General features: G+C 42.2%; 1 protein-coding gene across 1 annotated transcript in view; it reads left to right on the top strand.

The window, feature by feature from the left end:
- SOS2 (SOS Ras/Rho guanine nucleotide exchange factor 2) overlaps positions 1–21,489 on the top strand; it is a gene marked incomplete at its 5' end in the record, with an annotated part of 57,639 nt that extends 36,150 nt beyond the window's left edge. Inside the window, 12 exon segments of the mRNA XM_025203496.1 lie at positions 1,086–1,189; positions 3,204–3,426; positions 4,833–4,952; positions 6,372–6,534; positions 7,882–7,999; positions 9,084–9,107; positions 9,110–9,225; positions 11,211–11,327; positions 16,194–16,455; positions 17,695–17,736; positions 18,987–19,096; positions 19,679–21,489. Of these exon segments, the coding sequence (XP_025059281.1) occupies positions 1,086–1,189; positions 3,204–3,426; positions 4,833–4,952; positions 6,372–6,534; positions 7,882–7,999; positions 9,084–9,107; positions 9,110–9,225; positions 11,211–11,327; positions 16,194–16,455; positions 17,695–17,736; positions 18,987–19,096; positions 19,679–20,188 (1,909 nt within the window).
- Positions 21,490–22,060: the final 571 nt, after the last annotated feature.

Here is a 22,060-nt window from a genome sequence, read left to right as displayed (position 1 = left end):
TGTAGGGAGCCTGTTTTGACATGCTGGAATAAATTGAGTTGGCTGGAGCACAGAAATTGCTGCACTCCAGCAGCCTTCTGCATCACGTGCATCGGTGCCTCCATGCTGAAAAAATGGCGGCAGGGCACTTTGAACTAAAACATGTTCAGTGAGCTTTGGTTCAAAGCACCCCATGCCATCTTTCAGTGTGGGGATGCTGATGCACAACTTGGGGGCGCTTTTAATTAGCACAGCTCACTAACTAAAGCACCCGGTGCTGCATCCCAGAGCACGTGTAAAAATGCCCTTAAAGAATATTTAGTAGTCTCAGCTAATGCAAAATGTTCAGTTTTCTTTTCTGGACTGACTTGGAACAGATTATATCTGTGTCACGTGAAGTGCTGCCTGCTTTGGATTCAGTTCAGGGTATTCTAATGCATCTGAATGCAGTGTGAGAGAGTAGCTCAGATTATATTGCTTGAAGGAGAGAAATAAATTGCATTATTCTTTTCCATCTCAAAAGTCACTGTCATGTGATCAACTATTCAATCAATTATTTTAATACTTACTATTTAAGAAAATATAGAGAAAAGGCAAGTGAAAAATTGTGGGCTTTTTCGGGGTGGCGGGGGAGAATTGGATCTTGTCCCACTTTTCTTACCTTTTTTGTAAATAAAAGGATGCAGTGACAATATGGTTAGAAAATTTTATAACAGCATAACTTGATAACCAGCTTTCGAAAGAAAAGTCCAAATAAAAATAACAATTCTTTTACTTAAACTGCTTATAAGAACATTGTTTTGATTTTTTTTACCCCCTTTATAGTTTTCTTTTTTCATTTCTCTGTAGCACTCTAGCATTCATGGTTTTGGGGTTTTAAATCCTGAAAATTACAGTCTTAACATTGAGACCAGTCAAAGACAAGGCTCCCTCCAGAGTTGTAGCCACACCCCATTGTGCATATGCATTATGATTAGTCTTTTATTACATAATTGCATGCAGCTTTTGCAGGACCCAGGGTTCATTCAGCTTGCAGGTGAGATGTAGTTGGGGGTTCAAAAACACTAAAGGTGATTTCCTCCCTCTCCCCCCACCCTGTTTTTCAGGATATTAAATGTTTTTCGACACTGGGTAGAACATCATTTTTATGACTTTGAACGAGATCTGGAGTTGCTTGACAGACTGGAGACATTTATTTCAAGTGTAAGAGGTATAGTATCATTATAATTCGCTTGCTTGCATGTTTGCTTGTTTTACTTTCTTTTATATTCTGGGTGCTTAATCCTGCCAGTTTTTTTATTTGTAACAGCTCACATGAGCACATCAATCTCGCAGCATAAATGTTAGCACAGTTGAGCCCGAGGCTTGACTTGTTATCAGCAAATAACTTCTAACTGTATTGCATTATTTTATCAGAGCTTATCTAGCTTTTATAAATATTTGATGTCAACATTTTCTGGAGCCCATATGGCTCTTCTAGAATTCAGAACCACTTCCTCTTTCACACTGAGTTCCTGGAGAATTAGCTTCGTCAAAATTGTATATTGATATTAATTTCTCCTTGTTGCAGTCCTTTCCAATTTTACTACCTCCGTTTTGAAGATCACGCCTTCCAGGAGAGGAGGTCTGAATAACATCCACTGGACTCAGTGTTATTTCCTATGGAGCTGTTTACAGAGCACTTAAATAACCTTCCCTAAAGACTAGCAGACTTCCTTTGTAGTCTGGTTGGAGAATAACAAAAATGGGAGTTGAAGCTACACTGCTGATGCTAGAGACCGTATTTAGATTACCAAAGTAGGCATCCAGCAGTACATTTCTGAGTCACTAATTTATAAATGAGCAATTCATCCCCAGCTGGTTGACACAGTCACAACATGAGATGTTGCTGATGAAGACTTGGTTTTATCCAGCCCCTTGAAAGAGGTTTGACTTGGACTCCCTAGAATACCCAGTCACTTCATGTACTGTGCCTTTATCAAGCAAGGGGAGATCATTCAAAGATAAATGTTATGGACTTCTGTTCCTCAGGTCTTTTCAATCAAATATGAACTTTTACAATCCAGTGTAAAGTTGTTACTTGAACTGCAAACAGTAAACTCTAATAAGGTGCGACTTAGTGAAGGACCCAGCAAAAGCCAATGCTGGACTTTGGGTCCTATTTTACACTCTTCCCTGTCAGAGCCCACCCCTTCTTCAGACCCAGGACTTGCCAGGGAGACCCACCCCCCCATCATCAGGTGTGCATCCCCTCCCCAGCCATGTAACCCGGGCAAGTGGGGAGCCAGTGGAGAAGAACCAGCTGAAGACTCCAGCTGTTAGGAAGGGAAGCTGCCAAAGCTAGGAGAACCACCGTTTGGAGAACATGGCTGGAACATCTCTGCCCTGAACTGAGCAGTTGTTTTGCTCTGACCTCTTCCATCCCTAAAGTCAAGGAAAGACAGATTAAAGTCACCTTGTGTGGTATCAACATCTGTAGAAGAGAATGCAGCTAAAAAAATGAGGAACCAAGAGATCTAGGTGATTCAACTATGTAAAAAGTCAGCCAGACTCCAAGTAGCTGCATAACAGTTAGACCTGCAGAGGATTTCCAACAGTTTTTTGACTGGACTCTGCCCATCTGCCTCCTGTCTCTGTCCAACCACTTTCCTTCCACTTCGCTCAGCCTCTTTACTTCAGCTTCATTCCACACCTGGCCCTTGACTCCCTTCTCCTCACCCCTCTTCCCTTCACTTCCCCCCACCTCCCCCCATTTAGCTGATCTTCTCCAGGTTAGCCTGAAGCCTGGCAGAAGTTCGGGCAGGGAGCTGTTTAGTCTCTAAGGTGCCACCCTGCCCTATTTTCTGCCTGTGTAGGTTGTAAATTCTTCAGGGCAGGCGTGTGGACTATTATTCTTGGGGGCATTTGGAGAGCCCAAAGATGTCACACTCTTGGTTGCCCCTAAGGCCCGGCTAGAATAAGCACAAAAAATTCACCCCCAAAATGAGCACCATGCCTGGTTTGCAGGCACAAATGCAGGTAATTGTAGGAGCTATGGGGCATGTTTTCAAACAAGCCTAAAACATGATTTATAACAGGTTTAGGTACATTTTAGTCCTATCCAAAAGTAGTGATTGCTGACCTCATTTCATAGCAGTAGCAGAAGGATACATCAGCCCGAAACCCCTTTGGAGAATCTGTCACGGCATAAATATGAATCTTGTTTGATGGTTGGTATTTTGCAGGCAAATCCATGAAGAAGTGGGTGGAATCCATTGCTAAAATTATAAAGAGAAAAAAAATTGCTCAAGCAGATGGAATTAGTCATAATATTACCTTTGAGAGCCCACTGCCACCAATTGAATGGCATATTTGCCACGTTGGACAGCCTGAGATGTTTGACCTCATGACACTTCACCCCATAGAAATAGCTCGGCAGCTGACACTTCTAGAATTTGACCTCTACAGGTGAGTGTTCAAATAACGCATGTTCCATAACTAACTTTGTGTTGGTCCCATATAGCTCACTATTTGAAAGGCTTGAAGATGCAAATTTCCTTTTCTTTACTAGAGAGAGCTACCAGAATATGGTGATCTAAAGTACTTTACTTGTATATGGGGGGAGTAGATAATTTGTTTAGTCACACTCCAAAGGTTTAACTGGCTATGATAATTCAATCTGGAAATTGTATTTACTAAACGGCAGTCATTTTATCATAGCTACCCCACAGCTTTCCCTTCCTTTGGAAGGGAAACGTTTAAACAAGGGTGTCAGAATTGCTTGGGCCCCTGGACTGGTTGCAGGCTGCGGGGCTCCTCACAGGCCAGATTTGAACTCATCTCCGGTGGTGGGGTGAGTAATGATGATGTTAACCCCTACGTGGGCCTGAGCTGCTGGATCAGCTCAGATGCCTTCAGAGGTTAACAACACCACCGTTTGCCCTTCCACTGCTGAAACGTGTCCCCATAGGGCTCTGTACTCAGGATTTCAGCGGTGTTAACCCCCATGGCACCCTGAACTACCATGTCATCTCAGAGCCATGTGAGCTAATGCTGCTGCTGCTTACCCAGCCACTGAATCCCTGGCCCTTCCAGGAGCTCCACAAGTCAGATGATATAGCTCTGGGAGCCCAGTCCAGCCTGTGGGCCACGTTTGACACGTGCATTAAGGTAATCACCTTGCTGTTCGGTTCAAAGAATCTGCTGCGAACTGAGTCTGCTCTCCTTCGCTTTTCTGATTTGCAGTGTCACATTTGGCTTGCTCTGCACGCTGGAATAGAGTATGTAGGGCGAAAAACAAAATCAGATTTACTCAGATGCATATTAAATTGCTGCCAGGACAAAATATGGATAATAAATTAAGACACTAAAATTTGTGTGTAGTCAATATTAGCCCCTGGATGGGCCAACCTTGTAGCATTTAAAGCTTAAACCAGTGTGGGAGGGGTGTTTTATAAGGCATGCTGGTTGCGTCCAAGAGGATTTTACTCCCCAAGGACCATCATAAAAGCTAAGGGTATGCGTACACAGCAAAATGAAAGCATGGTTGCAGCCTGCACTGACATCTGTACTGGCTGAATTGAGTCAGCATGGATCACAGCAGCAGTGAAGATGAAGCTTTAGCATGCGCTAGCAGACAGAGCACAGCACTTGGGATATAGTTATGGTTGCTAGCTCATGCTGCTGCCTCCATTAGTATCTGTACTGATCTGTCAGTCTCAAGGCTGCCTTGAATAACTCTCTCATGGAGGATTCTGTTGGCTTCTATTTATCAAATATCAAGTCACATTAGGGCCAGAAATAATCTCCCCACCCAAACCTGGAACAGGTGAATTAAGCTATTAAACATCCCTATGCTGCTTTTTCTTTAACAGGGCAGTGCAGCCTTCTGAACTTGTAGGGAGTGTGTGGACTAAAGAAGACAAAGAAATCAACTCTCCAAATTTGTTGAAAATGATTCGTCACACTACAAATCTTACGCTGTGGTTTGAAAAGTAAGTGCAAGGGGTGTTAGTGTAGCAGTCTTGAATCGAACTGAAGATTGGGTTTTCTGCTGTTGCCTTAAAGTTTGAATCAGCTGTCTTTCAGTAACTATGCAGGCCAGGTGCTGCTGTAGGTTGCATGCGTGCTCCTTGTACCCGATGCCAGACTTTTGCCAGCAGTTTTCACCTGATCCCTGCACACACTTTAGCTATGCTTGTGAACCATATAGAGGGTTAATAAATGGCAATACAGGATGGACCACTCCAGCAGTCCCTTCCCCCCTGCCCTTAGATGCCACTGTAGCCTGCAACTTTTGCTTTAGCAACTTCCCTTCCTAGTGGTATATAGTTAACTTCTTAGGATATGTCTGCATTGCAGTCAAAGTTGTGACCTACCCCAGTAATCTCCTAACAGTGTGGAACCTGGGTTTTAGTGCAAGCCAGCACCTGAGCATTTACTCAGGATCCCAGGCAGGCTTGAAAAGCCATGCTGGGCCCCACTGTTGTTGGTACGTGATTGGGCTGACTTAAAGCTAGCTTGGCTGTGTCTCCGCAGGCTGCAGTCGCTCCTAAACATACCCTTGGAATTGACTGTATTGTATGAGCTTATATAAAATCGGGGTGATTTTTAAGGGGCATAAGGAGTTTCTTTTCTCTCTCTCTCACTCTTCATTTCCCACAGTTCCATTCTACCTACTCTCATGTACTGTTGAATGTGTGCAGGGACAAGTACTTGAAGAAAGAAGGTCCTTATCTATACAGTTGCTGGAGTTTTGAGATGTCGCTCTGTATGTTCCACTACCCCCACTTCCCTTTTGCTTCGGTTTCCTCTACGTTCTGTGGAGTCCCCAGCAGAGAAGGAACCGGTCCCACTTCCCCCTTTATTATCCTCAGTATGGTTCGCATGCAGATCAGATAAATGCTGCTAGCAAAGATCTCTAGTTTTAGGCAGCTGGTGTACATGTACAACATAGAGGGACAACACATCTCAAAAAAACTCCAGGTACTGTACAAGTAACTTGTGTATTTCTGCACAGAGGGTGTGATTGACCCTCCATGAGACATAACCAAAACCCTTGAGTAGGCTGCTTTCCTCTTTTCAGTTGTAAATGATGTATTTCAAGAAAAGCATCAAGAGTCTTTCTGTGCATATCCACCAATATTTTTTTTCTTTTCACTTCTCCATTTGAAAGTTTTTCACGCTTTTACTTTCTTAATCCAACATGTGCAATTACACCGTCCATGCAGTTTGTCCTTGTGACTCTCGAGACGAAACCAAGGCTGTGCAAATAGAGTGAAATATCTAGAGTAATGGTATTCATTTTGACCTCTCCATTTGTTGAGACTAAAACTTAATCTCAATGCCTTTGTAAACTGTGAACCTTCTGTACCAGCATTTCCAAAATTGCTGCTGCTTTTTTTTTTAATTAGGTGCATAGTGGAAACAGAGAATTTTGAGGAGCGAGTGGCTGTGTTAAGTAGGATTATAGAGATCTTGCAAGTTTTTCAAGACTTAAATAATTTCAATGGTGTGCTGGAGATAGTCAGTGCGATGAATTCTGTGTCGGTGTACAGACTAGATCACACATTTGAGGTAAGTCTCATGCATCATACTTAAACTAACCTGCATCAAGAAGCACATACTCATTATTTAAAAGCCTAATGTGACATGCTCATGGATAACGTTGTCATAAAAGTTCAGGTTTTTAATGGGCTGTAGAGGCATTCGCCTGTTTGCTAGCTCTGTTCCAGCCCGGTTAGTTGAATGTCACAGTCATTTTCTGGCTGCCTAGTGACTTGTGTGAAATGAGTTTGTAGCCTTAGTTCAGTTCCCTAGTGGATAGGAGGGAAGAGAACCCCAGAGCTGTGAATTTGCCACTGCAAATGCAGGTTTTCTATTGAAATGGCAGGGGTGGAGGGAGCAGTGGTACTGCAGATCTCCACAGATTGCAGCTCTTGGGTAAGCACGTTTCAAACAGTCCAGCTCTTCATAGGTGAAAACAAATACCTTGAACTCCCTTTGGGAGCAGAAGGGTTACAGCTAGGGCACAGGGAAGACGCTGCCACAAAGGCAGGTGATCCCTTGGGCACAGGGAAGACGCTGCCACAAAGGCAGGGGATCCCAACTTCCTTTAGTTGCTGGGGCTGGAAGCTACAACCTCATTGCCACTGCTTGTCCCCTGTCCTGTACCCTCCCCTCCCCCTGCTCCCTAGCTACAGGTGATCCCAAGTGATCCCTTCTTCCTTTAGTTGCTCATCTGAAGGGTTCACATACAGGATTGGACATTTACAGGCTGTGTTCCAGGCCCTTATTCAGGAAGGTGCAAGCTCGCTTTAAGGACCCTGTTTCTCAATTGGGGTGCTGTTAAGCTTATTTTTAAGCTCTCGTGTTCTGAACGTATGGCAGCGTAAGCAGACTGGCAGAAGCCAGCTTTAGCAATTTTCAAGTAAAACATTTGGACTATTGGAAATTAAGCAGCACTGACTTCAAAAGGAAAAAAGTACAAGAGCCCATAGTTTCTTGGTGATATCTTTTATTGGACCAGCTCTAGTTGGGAGGGATTCTGGACAAGCGTTCAGGCACAAAGTGCAACGTTTTAACTAAAATTAGTCTGTAGTAAGCTGCGAGGAGATACCAAAGAAATAGGACTCTTGAAATTCAGACGACAATGTGTAAAGAGATATTTTTACACGTATTGCTTCTAGATAAATAAGGAGTGTGTTTAGTTTTGAAATGTATACGAGACAAATCGGGATCATGTTTTTAACTGATGGAATAAAGCACGTGATGTAGTAGCGCAGAGGAACCTGTAAAACATAAGCTCATATCGTGAAACCAAGTTTTTATTCAACTCTGGACGCGAGGGGTATGAGGATAACTTGTTTTTCCTAGCCATCCCGCACAAAAGATGCACATTGTTTTTTCTGTTCTATAAATTAGGCATTACAGGAGAGAAAAAAGAAAATGTTGGATGAAGCAGTAGAATTAAGCCAAGATCACTTTAAAAAATACCTAGCTAAACTCAAGTCAATCAATCCACCCTGTGTGCCTTTCTTTGGTAAGTAGTACCACAGGGCCCGAGTTAAGGTCCTTTATACTGAATTTCTTTTCTGATTACATCTGTTGAACTTGTCTGAGGTTTTATGTCAGGTGTATCAGACTTACCTTGTGCCCTGGCCTGGGTCTAGACCACAGGGCATGAGGAAGCTGCCACCACTGTCTGCCCCCTGATGCAGCTGGAGCTACTACCACCATGGACCCTCTGCCACAGCGGCACTTCCAGCACAGGGCATGTAGCGGGGGTCAATGCCCAGGGAGTTAGTTACAGTAGTGGTAACTGGTGAAGTGACCAGAGGGCAGCGGGCTGTGTCAGTCTTTGCTTGTCCTTCTGCCTCCAGTTATTATTCTGCAGCAGGCCACTGCGCCCAGCCACACTGCATCGAGCAACAGCGTGGGCTGGATCCGGCCTGTGGACTGTGTTTGACACCCCTCTTCTATGTTGTCCTCTGCCAAGGGATTGTTCTCAGCCTGCACCTCCCTCTTGGTTTCATGGGCTTGTAATGTTTGTGGGTACTTAACTCCAGCAGTGTTTCCAGTTACAGGTTAGGGGTGAAAATGTTTCTGCCTTCTTTTGGCATATCTTAGGAATTTTGCATTTTCAAGAATAGTTTTGAGAAAACTACAGTAACAACTGCTACTTTTACTGAATGTTTTTACCTATTAAATATGCTAATATTCCTTGGCAATATTTTATTTAAATGTTTCCTCTTTGCTTTACAAAGAAGTTATTGAATATTGCCCTACGTGTGCAAACTTCAGTTAAAGAAAATAGGATTTCTCTTAAAGTTTGAATTTCATCTCCCTTTTTGTTTTCCTTGACATCATCCCTTTACTGCATGCTGGAGATGTGATCTCTGAACTCCTGACCTCACTATAATAATATATTATTGAGGTGACATCTTACTTCCGGGGAGAATGTACAGCCCCGTTGCTGTTGCTGGTGAATTCAGCATTGGTGCATTAAAGGAAAAAACTTCCTTGACTTTTATGTATAGAGCTCTTTTGTTGTCATTTGTCAGCAAGAATGAAAATGGGTGTTGGGCTGAAATGTGAAAATTGTCTTTTTTTTTTTTTTTAATTAGGAATATATCTTACAAATATTTTGAAGAACAAGGAAAAGAGCTAATGAATTTTAGTAAGAGAAGAAAAGTAGCTGAAATTACGGGAGAAATTCAGCAGTATCAAAACCAGCCTTACTGTTTACGGATAGAGCCAGAAATACGGGTAATCAAAGAAGAATTGCAATATGCTTATGCTCATGTATGTGTGCTTATGTGTTACTAGGCATATAATGCAAACATGTCGTATAATCTATGCTCGCTGTAATTATTCTAGCTGTGGTAAGAGCAGGTGTGAGGGAGGAACCGCCTTAATAGCAGAATAACTGCAAATGATAATCAGACCTCTTCAAACATGCACAAATTCCAAATCCCTCCGTAGTTCATCGTGTTAGATTTATGGCTGATTCAGTCACTACTCTGCAGCAGATACTGCTTGCTTTTGCTGTTACATTTCACAAGCAGTCTGGGAATGAGTGGATGTGTTTAGTGTGGGAGGAATTAAGAATAGCTATCAATTATAAAACACCAGAATGATATGATGACAAACCAACAGTTTGTATCGAGGAAAAACATGCCTCTGATCTAGAATCAATCCTTTGTTTTTATCCAGTGTATTTGAACCATTAAAGTGCATGCTGACAAAAACCTACTGAACAGGCTGAACACCCATAGGATGAGTTGGTTATGGATTGAAACTAGTTAAGAATAGAAAAAATATGAGTAGGAATAAATGATCATCTTTCAGCTCCATAAAACCTTAAAAAATAGGGCTTTTTTTAACCTGGGTTCTGCCCAAGACTATCATTTATTATATTCCCAAATTGCAAAGGGTACTGATAGTTACCTAGTAGGATTTGTAGCTGACGGTTGTTTAGGTTAGCCAAAGATGAGAGAATCCTGAAGAATTTAAAGCAAGGTATATTGTCAACATGATGCCAAATGAAATCCCTTTGCAAACGTAAGATAATGCTCGTGGAGAGTAAGAACTTCAAATACCCATATGTGCCTTCTGGGGTTTTACATTAATGAACAGCTCTGGGAGAAAAAAGACCTAAGCCAGCTTAGTAAGCACTTCTGCTCAGTTTACAGCAGCAGTCAAGAAGCAATAAAACACTAGGCTGCAAAAAGAATGAGATGGAGAAGAGATCTGAAAATGTATTAATGCATTAAAAATCTGTTTAATAATGGATTATGCACCCTGCCATGGAATACAGAGCCCAGTTTGAGCTGCCTCTAAAATGTACTGTATTGAAAACCAGTATTTGTAGCATGCTCTTGAATTCTCGAGGACGAGACTAAGAAGAAAAAAATTCCAATTTAAAGTTACAGCAAGGAGAATGGCAATATTTTGAAACTAAGCCAAGAAAAGACAGAGGCATAGTTATTCTGTGCCCTTTGCACAAGTCAGATTTGAAGAAAAAAAAAAAAAGTGGGTTGAGAACCAAGGAACTGGGAGATCTAGGCGACTACGTTAAGTTTTGGTGTGAACTTAGCCACGACTCTCTCCATTTTCCTTTTCTCTCATTCTCTTCACTGTGACTCCATTCTGTACCTGTCCCTCACACCCCCATGTTTGCAGTCCTGCCCTTCTCACCCCTCCTTCCCTTTCCTTTTCTCCCATTTAACTGATCCCCTTCTAAGTTAATTTTCTTACCAAAAGTCAGGGCACTAACAGGACATTTGCCACCATGTATTTCCTCTGCTGGGGTCTTCTGCCCCATCTGCCACAATGCACCTCTCTTCTGTTTGGTCTAGAAACTATTTGCAGCAAAGTTGTCTGATTGTGTAGTTGCAGTGCCTAGCACAAAGGGGCCGCGTTCTTGGCTGGCCCTTAGCCACTATGGTTAAAAAAAATGTTACTTAATAAGTACTCAATAAAAGTGGTTTCAAGAATCTGGTTCCATTTTAAGCAACTCAGTTTGTTCAATTTAATTTTTTTTTCAGGCACTTAATCTCTTGTTATCTTTAACATGCATGTTTCTTACATTGTTTCTATCGGGGCTTGTGTTGAATTTTTCCCGCTGTAAATTTGAGTGGCATAATAGTTAGATGGTAGCCAATGAAATATTGGGATTGCACTGAACAATTTTATACCTGCATGTCTGTGTGTAAAGATTTATTTACTGAAACTGGTTTACCTCATTTTAGAAGTTCTTTGAAAATCTCAACCCGATGGGCAATGCATCAGAAAAAGAATTTACAGATTACTTGTTCAACAAATCATTAGAAATTGAACCTCGGAACTGCAAACAGCCACCTAAATTTGTAAGTTCTAAGTTTGTTTTAAATCTGCTAATTACTTTAGTAACATCAGTAAATCCTGAAAACTTCCATTAGAATCACAGTTCTCCTTTTGCAGGTAGGTTTTCTTGGAAGACATCTGTTATTTAAAAAAGGTTCTGTTGTTTTAGATGGTGTAATTTTAGGTACTAAAACCCTCTTGGCTTATTGATAGGCCAGTTGTATTTTGCAATAAAAACTGGGAGTAGATATGATATCAACTTCAGTTTTAATACTATCATTTTTCTCTTATCATATATTCTAAGAGGTAAGGATATTTTGGTGATGTCTTTTATTGGGCCAACTATATTATATAGTTGGGAGAGAGGTTTGACAAGCTTTCAGGCACAAAACACCCTTCTTCGGGTCTGGAACCTGAAAATGTATTAATGATGTGGACACTGGAGTCAGAAGCGGACTGGCCAAGTTTGCTGATGACACTAAACTTTGGGGCAAAGCATCCACACCAGAAGACGGGGGGGCGATCCAGGCTGACCTGGACAGGCTCAGCAAGTGGGCAGACAAGAACCTGATGGTGTTTAACACTGAAAAATGCAAAGTTCTCCACCTTGGGAGGAAAAACCTTCAGCATCCTTATAGGCTCGGCAGTGCTATGTTGGCTAGCACTGCAGAAGAAAGAGACTTGGGGGCATCACTGACCACAAGATGAACGTGAGCCTGCAATACGATGCTGCAGCTAGTAAAGCGACCAAAATGCTGGCTTGCATCCATAGATGCTTCTCAAGCAAATCCTGGGACGTCGTTCTCCCCTTGTACGTGGCCTTGGTGAGGCCGCAGCTGGAGTACTGCGTTCAGTTTGGGGCTCCACAATTCAAAAAGGATGTGGAGAAGCCTGAGAGAGTCCAGAGAAGAGCCACGCGCATGATCAGAGGTCAGGAAAACAGACCTTACGACAACAGGCTGAGAGCCCTGGGGCTCTTTAGCCTGGAAAAGCGCAGGCTCAGGGGTGATCTGATGGCCACCTACAAGTTTATCAGGGGTGACCACCAGCATCTGGGGGAACGTTTGTTCACCAGAGCGCCCCAAGGGATGACGAGGTCGAATGGTCACAAACTACTTCAAGATCGTTTCAGGCTGGACATAAGGAAGAACTTCTTTACTGTCCGAGCCCCCAAGGTCTGGAACAGCCTGCCACCGGAGGTGGTTCAAGCACCTACATTGAACACCTTCAAGAGTAAATTGGATGCTTATCTTGCTGGGACCCCAGCTGACTTCCTGCCCTTTGGGCAGGGGGCTGGACTCGATGATCTTCTGAGGTCCCTTCCAGCCCTAATGTCTATGAAATCTGTGGGGAAGAAGCAGACAACTTGAGCTAAATAGTAGATGGAGCAACACACGTGCTTTTGTTTTATATGTAAATAGATCACTACCTACTGGTGTTCATGTGCATCTATCTTATTTTCTGTGGGAGTTTATTCCAGTGCATAGTCTTTATCTAGTTTTACTCAAATTGTTTCCATGATGGTGTTGGGTGCACTGGATGAGAGAGACTTTCTGTAACAGGCGTGTGTAGGGTCCACAGTTTGACCATTTCATTGTGGGGCAGCGTGGATTGTGGTAATAGAGGAGATGCCTTTACAGGTTTTGCATCTGTTGTTAAGGCAGGGATGTGTCCCATGTTGATATTTGCTGATCAGAGGGGAGTGTGCTTCTGGTGAGTTGGGCCAGGTTTGGGGGTGGTTTGAAGGCTATATGGCTCATTACAGTCTAAATGCTACCTTGACCAATCTCCCTGTGCTCCGGAGGTAATAACCTCTTTCCTTCTCAGATGGTCTTGTTCTTCCACTGGTTACATTAGATGTTCTACTGCACTTCTTTTTTTCTTATAGGCACTCCGAATGAACATAAAAACTGCCATTTACTGGGTCAGACCATAGGTCCATCCTGCCTAGGCCCCTGTGTCACACGGGCAGAGCGTGGATGCCGAAAGGGAGAGAGAACAGGGTGCAACCAGGGCTTTTTCCCCACTGTGCCTCCTACTCGCAGCCTCAAGCATTTAAGGTCTAGGAAATTCTGATTTGGAGGCTGTATCCTTAACTCTCGTGCTCAATAGCTACTAATGCTCCTTTTCTCCGAGAATTTGACCAGCCCCTTTTTGAATCTGGGACTTCCACAATATCTGGTGGCCATGAGTTCCACCCTTCAGTGACACGCTGGGTGAAAATGAACTTTCCTTGGTTAGTTTTAAACTTACTACCTACTCGTTTCATTTTGTGACCCCTAGCTCTTCTATTGAGGGAGATAGTAAATAACAAATCCCTATCTACTTTCTCATCGCCATTTAGTATTTTGGTAAACCCTTATCGTGTCCCCCCTCAAGTGCCTTTAAACTGAATAGGCTTGACCTTATAAGAAAGCATCTCCATACTACTGATCTTCCTTGTTGCCCTTCTCTGGACCTTTTCTAGCTATATTATTTTTGGGGGGGGGGTGGACAAGAACTAGGCAAAGTATTCAAGGTGTGGATGCACCGTGGATTTATAAAGAACATCACGATACTTTGTTTTGTTTACAATTGCCATCATTTTATAGCTGTCCTCCATTCCTTGAAGCAGAATATTTTCATTTTTATGTGGAGTAATACACATGCGTTTGTGCTATCCACTTCTCCCCCACATCTGAAGAAGAGTGCTTTGTGCCCGAAAGCTTGTCAAATGATTCGATGATTCTGTCAATTTCTCAACCAACTATATAGTTTGTCCAATAAAAGATTTCACAAAAAACCCTTGCATCATACCTTTCCTGGACCATCATGGCTTCAATAACATTCCAGTCTTACTTCTATGTAATAACATGATTTAAATTGAAGGCACTGCAAAAAAATGGCATATGACTGAAGGGGGGAAAGCCCTTTGGAGCCAACGTTAGTTGCTGTATTTTACTTTGATCAAAGAAATATTTTTCTAAAACATAATTTCACAGCTAAAGTTCTCTTTATTGTTTCAAGTATTTGCAAAAATCGAAATATACCGTACAACCGAGTGAGGTACAATCAGTCTCTTGTGAAACCAGATATTATTACTATGTCAGTCGTTTAAAAGAAACAGCTGCCAGAGCGTGGAATGATTTTTATGCTGATAGTTTGCCTGGTAGAGAACTTGCTGCTGTGTCATTGTTCCTTCTGTACCTCCTTGCAGTCAGAGATGTTTTTTGCACATCTTTGGAGTAAGAGGGCTGTAAAGCAGTTTAAATAATTTTTTTTCTCCTAGGAGTGAGTGTGCCGATGCTCCTGATCTAAAAGAGAATCAGAAAAGATCTTACAATCATTTTCTTCAGGAATCTGTCTGTTGTGTGAATGCTGATTATTCCAAATCAGTGGGCACATTGACACAAGATGCTGAAGGTGCAGTAGCCTAATTCTACTGCGCATTAGCACATCTAGAAAAAACCACGCTAATGCGCTAATGTGCAGTAGAATTGGTATACTGTGCGTTAGCGTCACGAAAAAACGTGCGCCGGCACTACTGCACAGTAGTGCTGATTACGGCGCATTAAATTTAGTACCTCTAATTATAGGTACTAAACTTAATGAGCTGTAATTATGGCGTGTTAATAAACATGCAGATGTACCCAGTATGTTTTCCAAGTGAAAAATTCTTTCAGAACTAGCTGAGTGATCTGGGATGGCTGACACCAACGTAACGAGTAGTTTAAGAACACAGAGGATATCAATTAGTGATTGACACTCTTGGATCCATGCATGAAGAAGTTGCCACGATACATTTCTGTGATACAAGCAATAGGAGCATATCATGCCATCTATACCAGGAGATGTTTGTGACTGCCCCCAGTAGCCCAGACCTATCTTTTTCTAACTGATCTCTAAAACAGATGCCACGAGAATGCAGCTTTCAGTTCCGTAGCTTGTTCTGATCAATACTTGTGTCTGAAACTCCACTCATACATTTTCAGAATGATTGGAGAAGACTTCTTGAGCAGTGCAGAGTTTCATAACTCTGTTAAAAACAAAGCAAAGCAAAACCCCCTTAATTCTGTGCAACACTGCGTCTGTCAAATCCTTCTTATTTTGTATAGCAATAGGTTATCCAGCAGTGGGGCGTTGAGGGCCAACGTGCCACGCATGGAAATGACCCACAATCCCTGGCACCTGCTTTGGGTTGGACATGGGTGGGTTTTTGGTTGGGTTTTTTTGCACATCAGTCTCTCTAGGTGAGTTGCAGATAAAATAAAGCCCACATAGAAGACCCCCGTGGAGCTGTAGGGTTGTCACCAAGAGACATCTGGAGGAGAATGAACCAGGGATGATCCTAGCCTGAGCAGGGGGCTGGACTGCATGACCTCACATGGCCCCTTTCAGCCCTACTTTCCTGTGATCCTGTAACATCACACACGAGGTCCAGGAGTCTAGCACTTGAGACAGACTCCAATGTAGAGCGTTGCTGTATAAGACTGTGAAAAATGTGGGTCAGAGAAGAGAGATGACAAGCATTGCAAAGTGTATGAAGTGTGCAAGCCTGAATCCTCTCACCTGTAGTGCCCCATTTGCAAAAGAAGTTTGTCTGTCTGAGCTGGACTATTCTGTCACTGAGTTCACTTTCCCTTACTCGCTTCTGTTTGACCCTATTGTTAACATATTCCTCGATTACCACTCAAGGAGCTGCTAATATAATAAACCCTAAGGAGCAGGTGGTTATAAGTAGTGACAGATCATCTACATAGAGCCATTATAAAATCATCTAGATTAAATAAATACTGTTAGGATGCTGTATTTGGTTCCTTTTTGTAAATGTGGACTAGTGGCTTGGCATTTTTGCTGTTATTGTCAGTATACAACTGTTTGCCCTGATTAATCACATTTCCTTTCTCTAGCCTAGAAAAACAACATACACTCTGAAGTCTCCTGGAATAAGGCCCAATACCGGCAGACATGGCTCCACCTCTGGCACCTTACGAGGCCATCCCACCCCACTTGAAAGGGAACCAAGTAAGATAAGTTTCAGTAGAATTACTGAAGCAGAGCATGAGTCAACAGTGTCTGCACCAACTTCTCCAAATACACCGTCTACTCCACCGGTATCAGCTTCTTCAGAATTTAGTGTGTTTTTAGAACCTGATCTCAACAGCTCTTGTGGTATGTATGCAGTGCATTTTTATTGCTAATTCCACCCCGTTGTCTGCTGCTAAATTTTTTTTGCTTCTCACGCCACCTTTAAAAGAAAAAAAAAAAAATTGTGATATCAGTGGCTAGACTATCACGCTCCTGTATCACCGTTTGTACAGTTTGGGAACCCACAGTCTGCTTAGAAAGGGAACAAAAGGATGTTATGACATGTGCCGTCATTTTTGCTGCTTAAACAGTCATCCAAGTTCTTTTTCTAACATGTGAGCAAGTCTCTCATCTTGGAAGAAAAGCTTGCGGTGCTGTTGGTTGGGGCAGTTGCAAGGTTCTGTGTCACGTTCGGGGGTGCAAGTGGCAGAAGAGTCTGCTGTGTCCCTTGGGTTCGGGTGAAAGGACAGCTAGGGTTTCATGTGGCTGCTGTGAAGGTCTCAAGCCTACAGGTGAGGAGTGACTTAAGGGTATATCTGCACTGTAGGAGCAAAAAGCTCATTGTCACAGCTGGGGCAACAAACCCTGACCTCCTGCTCTTGCTCTACATGCTTCAGCACTGGAAGAGGAGACTGGGGGCACCTCTAGCACCATGCTCAAGTCTTGGCCTGCTGGTGTGCTCAAGAGCTGCATCTGGTGCATCCCGAGGGTGTCCTCACCACCTTGCACCTGCTCAGTGGGAACAGGGCTCACTGCCCCAACAGCAAGACCGAACTCTGCTGCTGCAGTGTAGACATTCCCCAAAGATAAAGGAGTAGTTAATGTTCACGACCAAATGTCATTGGTAATGTCCAGAGTTTATGGCATTTAGTGCATCTTTGAGCTATAACACCTTGCTACTTTTTTAAAAACCAACACATTCTCAGCAATAAGTCAGATGTTCTAGCCTAAAAATACATATGTAATAGAAACCAAGGGCTTTTTTGTGGTATTTTTTGTTGGACCGACTGTATAATTGAGAGAGATGTTGGACAAGCTTTTGGGCTTAAAGTGCCCTTTGGGGCTAAGAGAGAAACAGACGCAGGCTAAGCCACGTAATGGAAAAAATGGGTAATGTTGAACTATATAAATGAAAGCGGTCGCATATGGAAAGGAGAGAGAAGGTGATAGAACTCAGCCGAGGTCAGCAATGAATTTCAGAAATCGCCCGATATATTTTAAAGATAAACTGGAGTCTGACACTGTTTTAGATCTTGTATAAACATGTGAAGTCAGATGTTTGAGTCCAAAAGTGCTCCTCTAACCCATTTTTCATTTCAATAGGTAGCAATAGCATCTTCGCCCCTGTCTTTTTGCCGCAGTCAAGTGAGTATTCGAACTCCCAAGTATTTCATTTATTGTTTTCTAAACCTGTCGTAAGTGCCTGATAGTAATGACATTCTCTGTAAGAGAGGGATGAAAAATAAATAAGATACCGGTATGTAGAAACTGTTTGCACATGTTGTAGGTAAACTATACAGTAGTATAATGCAGAAAAGTTAAAGGCTCCTCAGGTTAGTTCCCAACAGGTAATATGGATGTTTTCCTGTTTGGGATTTTCTGCAGCGCTAATCAGTAAGGCAAATTATACAGGTAAAGCAATTAGATAGGACAGTGACTGGTACTAAGATTTATTGCAAGTATTTGTTCTGCTATCAGGGAGGGAGAGGCACTGTCAATCCCACACGTAGCAATGTTACTGTGCTGTTTATAATCAGAGTCTGAAATGCAGCTGGGAAAATGCTTCTAGCTGTGGTCAACTTCCTTTCTACTTCCTCATTAATACTACCAGTTGCCTTTTTCCATTTCAGTTTTATTCAAATCCAGAATTGCAATACAGAGTCCCAAATGGGGAACAGAGCATACATCAGATTGTTCACCCATCTGCATGTTGCAGATAAATGGAAAGAAAACAAAAGTTACAGCAAGAGCTAACATTAGATTTAAATGCGAAACGTTTCATCTTTTTCCTGAATCTTTTTAAATGACCCTTTCTCCTCAAACAGGAAAAGGCCTGGAAACGTTTAGAAATGAAAGAGGTGGGGTGGTGGGAATCACACGCACCGTTTTGTCTATAGCGTTTTTGTGTTGAGAGAGCACAGCCCTACTACTGTTATATTCCATAAGCAACCCTGTAAATCCCAAATGTGAACCTGTAATTAGCTGTTGGCCGAAAAAGCATATGATTCATATTGATATTCAGTTTAAACGTATCCAAAATATAGGCACCATCACCTATCTCCACTTGAACAGCAAATACTTCATGATATATATAGAAGCTTGCAAATGAAACGATGTTGGTGCGCTCGCTATATTCCTTCTTTTATCTAGGCTCCATCTTTCAACATTGCTGATTACCTGCTGATGACTATATTCTGTTCTTCAGATAAAGTCTCCTTTGTCAAATAGAACGTATGATTATAAAAAGTGGATGGGGAAATAATTTCCTCCACTGCAATGAACAGTTTGTGATGCCACTGAGCACAAAGATTGTTTGTTAGCTTGTGTCTAGCTTGCTTTGAGCGTGCTTTCTTCACCGCTTTGTGCAGTGCCTGAAACTGTCTTCATCCCTGCAGAATCTTTCTTCAGTTCGTGGAGTAGTTTACATAAGCTCAGTGATGAATTTCTGGTTCCTCCTCCACTTCCGCCACGCAAAAAGTTTGATCAGGACACTTTGAACTCTAAGGTATTTTTTCCCTATTGAAATCATCTTGATAGCAAACCTACCAATAAAAATACTGGGTCGCAAAACAACTGTATTGATTAAGTTAACCCAGACACATTTTTTAGATGCAGTATAACAATCTTAATTAGTCTATTAATCTTCAGTCACTGCAAATGCTCACCCTTGTTAGTCCCACTTCTTAGCACAAAGTTGTAATAGATTTTGGGTCGCTTCATTACAATTTTAAAATACTGCAGGACTACTCAGAATATGTAATATCTTGGACTGAGATAAAACAGCAAAATACCCTTTGATGTACTTATAAGCAAAATACTGGTGAGCAGACTACGTTTGGACACACTTATGAGTTTTGTCTGTGTACACGTGGGAGACTTTTTAATCTAGAGAGAAACCTTTACCATTAAGCTAGTAATAATTAAATAATAAAATAATCTAGCAGTCAGTGCTGTCAGACTGTCATGGTTTTATCTTACAAACCAGTGGCTTCACTCTAAACTGTCGCTTCGTTTGCATCTGTTAGAACTGGTTCTGGATTAGAAATCTGAAGGCTAGTTGTAATCTTTTTTGCTTTGTACATTTTAGGGAGGCTCAAAATCTGATGACGATCCTCCTGCCATTCCACCTAGGCAGCCTCCCCCTCCAAAGATACAGCCTCGAGTTCCCGCTTACAATAGTTCATTTGACCAACCGTTGCACAGCCCCCCGCCACCACCTCCCCGGGACCCGCTTCCTGACACCCCTCCACCAGTGCCGCTTCGGCCTCCGGAGCACTTCATAAACTGTCCCTTCAATCTCCAGCCACCGCCAGGAGGACGCTTCCACAGAGACCCAGACTGGTTGAGGGAAGCCAGCACGTGCCCAAACTCTCCAAACACTCCTCCAAGCACACCCTCTCCCAGAATACTGCGCCGCTGCTATGTGCTCAGCTCAAGCCACAACAGCCTCAGCCATCCTCCTGCTCCCCCAGTCCCACCGCGGCAGAACTCAAGCCCTCAGTTACCAAAACTGCCACCAAAGACTTACAAAAGGGAGATTTCCCATCCTCCTTTGCACAGACTGTCTTTGCTAGAAAATGCAGAAACTCCTCAATGACCTTAGCCATATTAGTCATTGACACTGGAATAGTATTTGTAAAGTTCCTTTTTTTTTTATTTATTCAGAAAGGCAGTGTATTTTAGTACTTTCAGAAATAATGCTCTTATAAAAGTGCTACTGATCAAAATAAAGAAATAAATAAAACCAAAACCAAAAGAGGTTAAATTGGAAAAGTAAGAATACGCACTCTAGCCTGTGTCTGCTCCTCTACAGCCTTACCCTCAGGTGGTCAGTAGCATTGCCTTGCCTCAGATCCTCAGTGCCGACAGTTATGCCAGTATAAAGAGTATATATTTTGCACTGTAAACGACACTAAAAGAATTGAAAACTGACATCAGTTCATTGCACTGAGCCAAAAAGGTGCGTTTGTGAAATTTTTCAAATTTGAGCACTAGTGGCCTTTTTTTTTATTTTTCCTTCTTTTTTTTTCCTCAAAAGAACAGTGGACTTGCTGCCCAAGCAGAGGATGTACAGTGTTACTGGTTTTAAACCTCACCTTGTCACTTTGTGCGAGCGTGGAGGTTTGTGAACGACAACTACTGTTCTCAGATTTTTTGACGCGGTGTCTTAAGTTCCATTGATTTGCTGCTGAAGATGTAAAAAAAAAAAAGAAAAAAAGAAAAAAATGGGTTGAGTATCGAAGTGGAGTTCTCAAAATGCACTATTACTTTGACAAAGTGTAAGCAAGGACTACCTAACTCAGTTAACTGAGAGAATCCCTAGTATTTAGCATGCATCTTGTTCAGATGTGCCTTTTTGTTTTGGCAGGCGAAGGTGTCTTAAGCTAAAAAATAAAGTTGCCTACTGTTTTGGAGAACAAAGCTATATGCCATGTATGTACAGTTGTTTATATTGTATATTTACAGATCATGCTAATCTGTATAAATTTAAGTAACTCAAGGCCTATAATACAGTCTGCTACTCTTGCATTCTTTTACATTCAGAAGCGTTTCCTACGGCCTAGGAACACAGTCTTGCCTTCCAAACCTAATAATGTTCTTTAGTTCTCCCTTTACTTAATTATAAATACCCTTCTGGAAATTGGTAGCATTTAAACCAGCAAACACATAAAGCTTTATTAAACTTTTTAAACTGAGAAGTGATCAGAACTTTCCTTTGCCAGTTGAACTACTTGTCGTTTGAACTGGTGTGAGTGAATCTGTTTAACTGGTAGTACTGTAGCAGCATTTGTAAAGTGGCCAAAAGCCACATTTTATTTACTGGTCTGTGGCCTTTTACTGTGCTTTGTATCAGAGTTCTTAACAGGATTAATAAATCACCCCAGTCTTAATTTTTAAGAGATTGATCATGTGTGTTCCTTGCAAGGCTGGGGAAGAGGGAAAGCAACGGTGTCTGTGCACTCTGCAAAATTCCCGTATTCTTACATTCTTTCATGCCAGTTCTGCTAAGACGAACGAATGAGTTGCTGTCCTAGATGCAACTAATTGGTCCAGTGCTGTGGGAGAATTACAAGTGTTAAAGCCTACCCATCTGGCAACCCAGTAGAAGTTTTACTCTCTTCCACCAGAGATGTGATGACAGTTCACACGTGCTATTTCTGGCTCTTCCTTCAGATTTGGGAAAGGGCACTATGACAGGGGTTTTACAGCTCAGCTGTCCAGGTTAAAGTTTCTATCCACCAGTATTCATTAGATGAGGTGAGTGACTACCACCATCAAAGGTATTTACATGAGGACAGGAGGGATGCTACTGTTTCCCTTCCTGTCCTGGAAGGGGTCCTGACTTCTTTTTAGGTAGGAGGTAGATATCTTACCAGTCTGTCCTGGGTAGTAAAGACTACAATTCTTTCTATCCTTTTCTGCTTCCTTCCATGCTCCCCTCTCCGAGACGTAGAGAAATGTGATAGAT

The sequence above is a fragment of the Alligator sinensis genome, unplaced genomic scaffold (assembly GCF_000455745.1).
Source record: "Alligator sinensis unplaced genomic scaffold, ASM45574v1 scaffold50_1, whole genome shotgun sequence".
NCBI classification, from domain to species: domain Eukaryota; kingdom Metazoa; phylum Chordata; order Crocodylia; family Alligatoridae; genus Alligator; species Alligator sinensis.
The sequence above is the reverse complement of the archived record's forward strand: the minus strand, read 5'-3'. Positions and strand labels throughout refer to the sequence as shown.